This window comes from Platalea leucorodia, assembly GCF_965183815.1.
Source record: "Platalea leucorodia genome assembly, chromosome: 4".
Lineage (NCBI taxonomy): Eukaryota > Metazoa > Chordata > Aves > Pelecaniformes > Threskiornithidae > Platalea > Platalea leucorodia.
The window spans coordinates 116,140,676-116,150,298 of record NC_138826.1 but is presented as its reverse complement, the minus strand read 5'-3'; the positions used below and the strand labels follow the sequence as shown (position 1 = coordinate 116,150,298).

At 42.3% G+C, this 9,623-nt stretch overlaps 1 protein-coding gene across 1 annotated transcript in view; it reads left to right on the top strand.

Annotated features, from left to right (window-relative positions):
* Positions 1-5,339: 5,339 nt before the first annotated feature.
* SEMA3C (semaphorin 3C) overlaps positions 5,340-9,623 on the top strand; it is a 122,987-nt gene continuing 118,703 nt past the window's right edge. The window contains exons 1-2 of the mRNA XM_082309115.1: positions 5,340-5,396; positions 8,506-8,646. Of these exons, the coding sequence (XP_082165241.1) occupies positions 8,544-8,646 (103 nt within the window). The 5' untranslated portion in view covers positions 5,340-5,396; positions 8,506-8,543. The remainder of the gene's footprint in view (positions 5,397-8,505; positions 8,647-9,623) is intronic.

Sequence of the window (9,623 nt, the reverse complement as noted above, 5' to 3'; positions counted from 1 at the left end):
TGGTGCGTCAACGACCCACCCCTTTTCATTCAAGTCTTCCTAATACATATTCTTACTAATCAACTTGCAAAATAATGATGACTTGTTTGATTTGCTAAAAACTCAAACCCAGCTTTGTGCAAGCACAGTGACTCTGGTTATATCACTGACCTCATTTAGTCATAGTGGCTAAAAGGTGGAAAATCTGACCAAAACACAGTATTTCTCCTAGAAGCAGCAATAATGTGGTTGCCTCACTGAAAAAGGGAGGCATGAAGGCCTGGTAGCATACCAGGAATCAGCTTACATCTTCTGTACAGACACAGAAGTACTTATTTGGTGATGACCTTACAAAAGTCACAGTCTGTTCGATGACAGAGGTCACTATGAAGTGCTGGCTCACTGACTTCCAGGGAAGCCATTCAGAGCTGGGTCTATTTGACTGGAGACAACGGGAGTTTTATCAAACTACTAGCATAATGTTTTCCTCTGTTCCCATACAGGTAATAGTGCTTCAGTAATGTGGTTACACTGATCCTCTTACTAAGCACTTGATTTTTCTTAAGCTGTGAAAAGACAAATTGTCTCCTGCAAATGGACCTTCACAGAACCTTAAGTAGTAAAAAGCAAACATGAATTCAGTTTGACAACTCATTGTTAGTTACATGCCAGCAGTTTTATAAGGCTTTGACCTTGGTGATGAAGCCTCACTCTTCATGAGCAGTCCTTATTTGACCCACCTGAATAAGCCCATTGACAAGTTAGGGCACACGATGTCCTAGGACCTTATGCCATCTCTGATCACACAGTGGTATTACCAGTAGCTTTATCTTTACTGTCTCTTGAATCTTTGGACTACTTGTTGTGAAAAAGAATATAAATTGCTATTCATATTAGCACACCTTCAAAACAAACACCTAATAGCTTTCCCACAATAAACTGCTGATATATTTCACACTTTCCCCAGTTCTTGTAATTGTAAGAAATAAAATAAACAACGATGAACTAATTGGATTACCTAACGAGCTTGCATTTCTATAAGATGATTTGACACTCATAAATGAGGACAGAGGAAATAGAAGTTAATAGCATTTTTTCTCATCACTTGGAATCTGGACACCTACTGTATAGACAATTAATTTGATTTTTAAGGAAGAATGGATTACATTTGGTGGTCACTTTATCATGTTTTTACTACATTCTTCTTTATAACAGCTAGCATTTGATCTTGTCTGAATTATAAGTCTGTGCTTGTGTTCAAAGCAGAAACTGATTATTTGGCCTGCTGATCTTCTTAATGGCTAGCTGTTGCCAATCCAGTGAAATTATTTGATTCTCTTCCACTGTGCTGTCTTTAACCATCCAACTGTGTCTCAGGAGGTTTCTGTCTCCTTTCTCTGACATCTTCACCCATCTTAGTTTTTCTCTGTCTTCCCTCTTTTAAACTTGTGCTCCTTCTCGTCCCACTGCCTCCTATAATCTGTTCACTTTTTCAGGAGCTTAAAATCTAAGTGGGAAGAAGCAAAACAAAACACAAAAGCCAAACCCCAAAACAAAATGTTAAGTAAATGCCCAAATCCACTCTTGTCTTTCTCGTTCCTGGCTTCAGTTAGTGTTTAGGTCTAAAGCTAGGCCTGGGTCCATTAGGATGATTTGTTTGGGTAAGAAGCAAACACCACGCACAGATACAACAAATTCAGCGTCTGTTTGTTTTGGCCATGAGGGTTTGCCTGCTCAGATCACACTGCAGGAGTCAGAACTGCTCCGACTCTGAAGCTGCAAGCGAGGGCCTGACTGTCCTGACACATGTGATGCAACCTGGAGCAACCGCACTTAGTTATAAATCTCACATGCACCAAATCAGGACTAGAAGCAAACTGTATAACACCTTGTATGCTTTGTGTGATATAGGAATGACTAAAAATCAGCTGCAAGGAAGAGTCCAACTTATTTGTCCTCATCCCTCTGTTAGCCTGTAAAATACACAGCCTGGAAAGCAAGTGTCTTGCATACTTTTCATTTCACTCACAGGGCTGATTCATGCCAGTAAATATTGAAACCCCACCTCATAGTTTGGAGAAGTAATTTCCATTCCATGAGTTTTGCTTGAAGCTAATACATGCTATTACAAAACATCTGAAGTAAAACTTTAACCATTTCACTCAGCCCAGCTGTGAAGTTCAAACTGCTTTTTAAAGTTAATTATCATGCTCTGACCTGCACATATGCACATGTTAAATACAAATAAATCAATATGGCATGCTTATTCTTGTTTCAATTTGCTTTTTGTTTTTAAAATTAGCATACTGTTGCTTTGCCTAACAGATACATGAGTGCGATGGTATCTCACAGATTAAAGTTTTGCATTTGCCTCTTTGTAGTTCATTTGCTATTTTATAAACCCAAAGTCCTTGAGGGAGTGTCGGAAAGCCCCATAATTTTCCTCAATGTTCCATTTTACCTTTTTATCTCTGATGTGGCTAGCACATGTGAAAAAGAAATGCAGAGAGCCAGATGGCTCCCCAGTGTCCATACGTACAAAAGCACTGACAAACACAAGTGACTTTAATGCTGATGTTGATTCATGCTTGAGCACATTCTTTTTGTTGTCTTTTTCTAATGCTATACTATTAGAAGCATGTGTTTGTAACCTTACTTACAAGATTATTATTCTGAATTTTAAGAAGAAAAAGTAGAATCATCATACTTTTTTTTTTTTTTTTTAATTAAGGCATAAATATTTGGGGAGGACAGTTAGAATCATCATAATTTTTAGTGTTGGTATTTCATGGTAACATTCTCCTTTTTCTTTAACTGTATAGCCACCCATTACACATCTCCCAAAAATCTCCTAAAAAAAAGTTATTTCATATTTGCTTTGTGGTTTTCTGTGCACTCTCCTCTGAATCACCCTGCATAGACCACAGCAAGGGGGAGAATACTGAATTAGCTGATTCACTTCTGTTGCTTGCTGTGGTGATCTCTAATTGCACTTAGTTGTGGGGATTTTCCAAAGCAGACAAGTGACTTCTCCTTTTGCCAGGGTGCTGCTGTCAGACTGAGGCATTTGAACATCACCACCTTTCAAGGATGAGCAGCATCATGTTCACAGCCACACTGCCTGCCCATTGAGACAACAAGCTCTCTGATGGCTTCTTCTGAGAGTTTAACTGCTCTCTAGGACAGCAAATGCGCACGCATTTCTGCATACTTTGTGTTAAGGAGGAGAACTGGAAGAGCACCAATATTTTTAAGGACTCGTGATCTGGGGAGTTTAGTTCATCTGATGGCATCAGCTAATTCATCCTCAAGATATGATCTGAAGCGGGTCAAGCTTTTCAAAGTCCCGGACCGATTTCTTTTCTGGCATCAGCTGCAAATCTGACATTTCACTTCAGAGGAAGGAGCATCCCATACTTTTGTGTTCTCTGGGATTATAAGTGCTGTATAATACTGGAATTTCTTGCTTGAAGAAAGCACTAACTTTGCTAGGCTGGCACTGAAGCCTGGGCGAGAAACTGATTTTGAAGTACGTGTGACCCTAACTCATGCAGATGAGCTTTTACACAAAGTAGCCTATAGACACAGGCCATAAAGACATCCACACGTATAGACAAAATTTGTTTAGTGAGGGCACTGTATTCGGGCTACTCCCTATTCTCTGGCTATAATGCATTAGTAATATTGACTGCTTTGGTTAGTATGGCCAGTGTAATAGCTGGAAACAAAATTGTAACTTAAGCATGTGCATTGATTCATTGTGGGTACTTGTTTACTTGTTAACATACTTCTGCCTGTGGCACACGGCTGCAAGAGTATCATGAGATGTGCTTCTTCGAAGTATTGCTGTGATGGTACCCTGCCCTGCAACCTGCACTGCCTCAGCTGGATCAGAGACCGCATCTCCCTGCAAAAGGGGAAATCTTGATTTAAAAGAAGTTTGCGTCTAGCAGGACAGACCTCAACAGAATATGCTTGCAAGACAACTTAGGAAAACCTAACCCAGAATCCAAATACTGTTGTTTGGAAAATTCTAGTGGCTTTAATGGAGCTATGCTGCAGTTTACATTTTCAAGACACCTTGGGTAAAATTTTCAAAGCTATCCGACTGCCATGAGAGCACAAATCTCATCAAAACCAGAAAGTCTGCAACAACTAATAGCTCAGTATCTCAGGGAAAAAAATAAGCTTGAGCAAATGCAGCTCCCAGTATCCTAAACTGCAAAAGAGCTTCTGAAAGCTTGTGGTAAAACTCCTGGAGCAATCAGGAGACTGAACTACAAATCCAGCTACTGCTCTAGTGCTCCTTTCTTACTCTTCTTCGCTCATTTTCTTTTAAAAAAAAAAATGAAACCTCTCTGACCGGGGCTGGATGTGACCTGCTTCCCTCCTCACCACAGCCCTGCCTCTTTCCCTCTCTTCACAGTGACATCTACCGGCCTCCCCCGAAAGCTGCCCGCTCCCCCGGAACCCCTCCACCCGCGGCCGCTCCGCGGGGGCTCGGCTCCGCCCGGGCCCGCTCCCAACCCGAGGCCCGGCTCCCCGCGGGGCGGCTCTGCCCCGGGACCCCGCTCCCCGCCCGGCACCGCCGCCGCCCCCCGGGCTTGGCCGCCAGCCTCGGCGCTGCCGTCGGGGCGCGCTCGGAGCCACGGTACGCCCCGCACGGAGGGGACAGAAACTTTCCTGGCGAGTTTCCCTCCCTCCTCCAGCGAGCCCCGCGGGCGCGCAAACTGCGCGGATGGCGTCGGAGGCTACCGGCCGCTGAACCCCCCTCGGGGCCAAGCCGGGGGGGGGCGGGGAGGGACTGTTCCCCTAAAAAGCCTTCGATTGCATTGTGCCCCCCTACCCCGCGCAGCGGAGTCCTGCGCGGGCAGGCTGCGGGCAGGCTGCGCCCTGCGCGCCCGCGGGCGCTCCGTGCTGCCGAGCGGAGCCGGCGGCCCCGCGCTGCCTGGGGCGGGCCGGGCCGAGCCGGGCCGGGCGGCCGCGGCGCTCGGCGGGGTGTGGCCTCGCCATTATTTATGAGCTCCAGCCCCTGTTTGCTCAGCTAATGATGCACCGGAGGCCGCGGTGCCTCGCCTCGCTAGCGCGGCGGCGGCGAGGGCAGGGCAGCGCCTGTAACTGGAAACCAAAGCCTTCACCGTCACCGCCCGGCCACTTTCCATTCACTCCTAGGTGCTTAATTGAGGGCTGGGGAGAAGCGCTCCTGGTGCCTTAGGAGTCCAGCTATAAGGATTATTTTACAAGGGAGCCGGGAGTACCTTTGCAGCCACCGGGAAGAGAGACTTTTCTTTATTTTTTTATTCTTCCCCCCACAATGAGCCAGGTTTGGAATTAAAATGTTCTGGTAACAGGAGTGGAGCCCATAAACTGATAGAAACCAGATAGAAATCTGTATTACTGGTTCCTCCAATAGCTGGGTAAGCATAACTGAAAGTTCTCTTTCTTTGCTGTAATAGATGTGAAATGTGTTTGATGGTTGAATTTTCCTACTGTTCACAGATAGTTAAAGCAATATTTTCCAGATTAGCATAGTCTGTGTTTGGCGGGGTTGGTTTTTTTCCCTTTCTTTCTTCCCTTTCTTCTGCTGAATGATTTTTCTTACAGGATTTAAGGGTAGGACTCAGCCTGTAGCGGATGACACCTGCACAGCACTTTACAGCAAAGCTATATAATACTTTCTGAAAGCAATACAGCATGCTGAAAGCTACCTCCGTGGCAGGAAAACTTTACCACTTCACTTTAGTAGTGGTTTGCCGGTTTGTTTACAGTTAGAGTAGGGCATAAGAGCAGAAATGTAATTAGACATGGGTTTTTTTCTGTCCTAAAAGATTCTTTAAAAGTACTTGCAAGGTTTTAGGTCTGTGGGTTGTCAGCAGAGATCATGTGCGCAGGACATGCTGAATATAGTATCATGACTTACTGAGATAAATTCAGAACTGGGATATAAGCCCAAACTGAGATTCAAACCTGCAATGAGCTTGTGTTCAGTTACCAGGTATGTAAATCTCTGAAATGAAACCTATTTCCATCAGGTAACTCACATGTCAGACACCCTGATGTACCTTTTTGGCACCATATGCATTTATTATTTATCTGTCTAACAGCTGGGTAGGAACCATGCAGCTCAGAATTTGAATCTTATACTTGCCTGTCACTCCTGTGCTAACAGTGAAGATCTGCAATTTGAGCAATGAAACGTAGCAATGTTTCACTCCTCTAACTGATTGCACTAGAATTGGCAGGAGGCATGAGAGTGGGAGGGAAAGAGTGCTGAAAGGTTTTTTTTTTTTTTTTTGTTATTATTTCCTACAATATCATTTAAGGGAAGAGAGAAAGCCACACACTTGTTCCTCTGACTTTTTATCTCTATTGCAAAGAAAGCATAGTGCTACTACTGTAATATACTAATCCCATTGCATCTGTTAAATCACATGTTCAGTATGATTGGCTATTTGTTTTGGCCTGACAAAGAAATTTTATCAGCATTTAATGGCATTTGTTTCTTAGAAGAGGGGTAAGTTAAAGCATATCCCATGGGCTAGTCACAAGGTTTTAAATTTAAAGCCTACAAAACAGCATTAATACTAGTGTTCTTGTAGCCTGTTTAAAAATTATTCTTGGCAAAAACTCTGCAATTATAATTTTATTAGTTAACAAACCCTTAGAGATGATTTGGAACTGGGCCAGAATGGATATGTTTCTCCTGTAGACCAGATCTGTAGCTGGCAAATTTCTGATACTGGTGTTTTTGTCAATTAGCAGAATTGTACCATTACTTCATCTTCATGCATTTCTCAGTACTCTAGAGCAAATCATGAAGGAGAGTTCAGAGTGTGCTACAGAGCTGTGCGCTCGCTCGCATGCTCTCCATCCCACTCCCAACTTAGTTTGAAGTTCTCATGCAGAGAGAAGCCTTTCAAAACGATTTACAGTGAGTGGATGGGGAATGACAGAGGTAGTAATGAGATACGGGGCTTTTACCGCTAAGTCAGTGGTGTGGATCCAGCCCAAATTGGTGTTGACCTGAAGTCATCCCTGTCTGACAGCTGGTTCCCGCCATACTGTGGTGGTTACAGCCGGTTCTTTTAGGACAGGTGTGAATCTCAGAGGGACCGACTGAACAAGCATGTAGAAATACTGGCTTCCACTGGAGGGACTGTAGTGCTAGAGCAGAGCTGAGGTAAAGAAGTGTAAGATGATTGCACAGGCAACAAAACCCTTCATGAAATAAATGTGTAGCCTTTAATGCTATCTTCTAGCTGTAGGGGTTGTATCTTTCAAAGTGCTTCCAGTTACCATAGAATCAAATGTATCGCCTGATTAACCAATAAGTGGTATCCAGTAGAAGAGCTGTTGATGACAAAAAGAAAAAAATTATATATAAGGAGGGAAGTCGAATGGGCCTAAAATGAGGGTGTGTTTTATTCTCACTTCTTTTGCAGCTGAGCTGAAGAAGAAAGTTGTTATTGTAGGTGAAATTAAATTTGAAATTCACAGTTTTTGGAGAGATGCAGTTTAGGAGCATTATAGATATGCAATATTCAGCTTCTAAGGTCTGCTGGGTTTTATGGGTCTGGTTCAAAGTCCATTGGAATTGATAGGAAAGTACCACTGTTTCCAGTGAGCTCAAGCCCTACCTGAGCTAAGAAAAGCTGCAGATTTGTTTTGGAATGTTTTTTGATGCTCTGAGGAACTCAGTCTTCTCAGCAGCTAAACCTTATAAAATGAATGTAGATTCAGCAGATATGCAGGAGGAGTAGCAGAAGTATCAAGTGTAATGCACTGTCCAACACTGGGTGTTCTTAGTGCTCTGTAGAAGTCTACGAGAGCAGGTAAGTATCCTGAAAGCAGCTGGCGCAAAAAGCAAATGTTGACTAACAGTTTCAAGCATGTTGAAATACTTTTGGTTTCAATGGTTTTGAAATTAGTGACGTACATAATCAGGATTTCATCTTAAAAAGAGATCCAGAGGGCTATTAGAGAACTCAACATACTAAAACTTAAAGCTCATTTCCAAGCACCTTTGATTTCAAATGTTAAAAAAAAAAAAACAAAAACAACCAACCAACAGTCCAAACCTGCCCCCCCAAAACATGAGAGGGAGATCAAATATGATTTAAAGTAAGGAGAGAAGTCTAAAAATATCAGCCAGCTTTTTATTCGTGAAACTTTATCTCCTGTCCTTGCTTTGCTCTGCCTTGACATTTAGTATAATTATTTTTCCAGCAGGTGGAATTGTCCTTATTTAAATAAACTGAAGCTAATGCTGTAGTCTGCCTTAGCCAAAACTCAGGCTCTGTTGGTTCATACTAACAGGCAGAGAGCTCCTTTTGTGCCAGCACAGGAGACCACTGGAGAAAACCATTTTCAGATCTACAAAGGAAAAACAGAAGTGCTGTACCTTTTTCACATTATCATATATTATGGCTTCAGCTGGAAGAGCTTTCTAACACAGATCTTTCTGTAGTGTTGTTTTTGCTCCGCAAAATTGTATAACAACAGTAATGTGATATCTCTGTCTTTCAGGTTTCGTTTCTTGGATATTAAGTTGCAAATCTGAAGAGATGGCATTTCTTGCACTGCACGTGTTGATTGGGATATTTATTTACTTTAGCAGTGTAAAAGGATCTTCCCAGCCTCAAGCAAGAGTGTTTTTAACATTCAATGGTAAGAAAGAAGATAAACATTCTTAAGCAAATGTTATGATTGAACATTTTCTCCTTCCCTTTAAATTCAATAACTGAGTCGAAATTGGCTTTTTGATCTGCATCCACAATTATTATTTTTGGTTTGTGTTGCTGAGGTACCTGTCAGCCTAAACTTGATTTTTACCTGAAGTTCATTGCTACTGTAGCTATAGGTACATAATTAATAATACCTTCTCTGGATGTTGAAAGTTATTATGACTTACTAACAACTAAAGGTTTTCTTTCTTATCCTTAACCTTGTTTTGGAAAGGTGATAGCACGTGAGGCACACGGCAGGTAGTGGAAGTTATTAATGATTTGAGTTGCTTTCATTTGATGCCCAACTGAGACACTTTATACTCTGAAAATGAGGCTGCCTGAAGGTTTACCAAGATAGTTAGCAAGACACAGAGTCCTTTGACAAAGTATCATTCCTTGTGTACTTTGTACAATGTGTCAGATGGACAGAGCATGTAGCAGTCACTGATGCCTGCATGCTGTAAGCAAGCGATCAAAATTATTATCTTCAAAAGAAACGTGCATTTACTTCTGAAGCGATGAACACTACCTTATTACTGCAATTACCTCAGTATTACTTTAATAGTAAGGGAGATTATTCTTCCAGTATTAATCCCTGTCTTAAATGCTGATTTTAGCCACTACTTCAGAATATGTGTGGGCTTACTGGTTCTGTTAAATTTGAACAGAAGTTGTCTGTCACTAAATAATAGGGGCACTGGCTTTCTTCAGCCTTCTGCCTTTTCTGCAATTGTCTTTGAGTCATGAGGACTTGCTACTCCCTGCACCAATACTGTCTGCTTTAGGATGGTTTGTATGGTTCATGAGTGCAGGGATGCCCTGCAACTGCCATGTCCTGCCATGGGAATATACTGTGTGCTCTGGATAGTCTGGATCACTTTAAAAATAATCATAACTAGTAAGTATCTCAAACGGCTA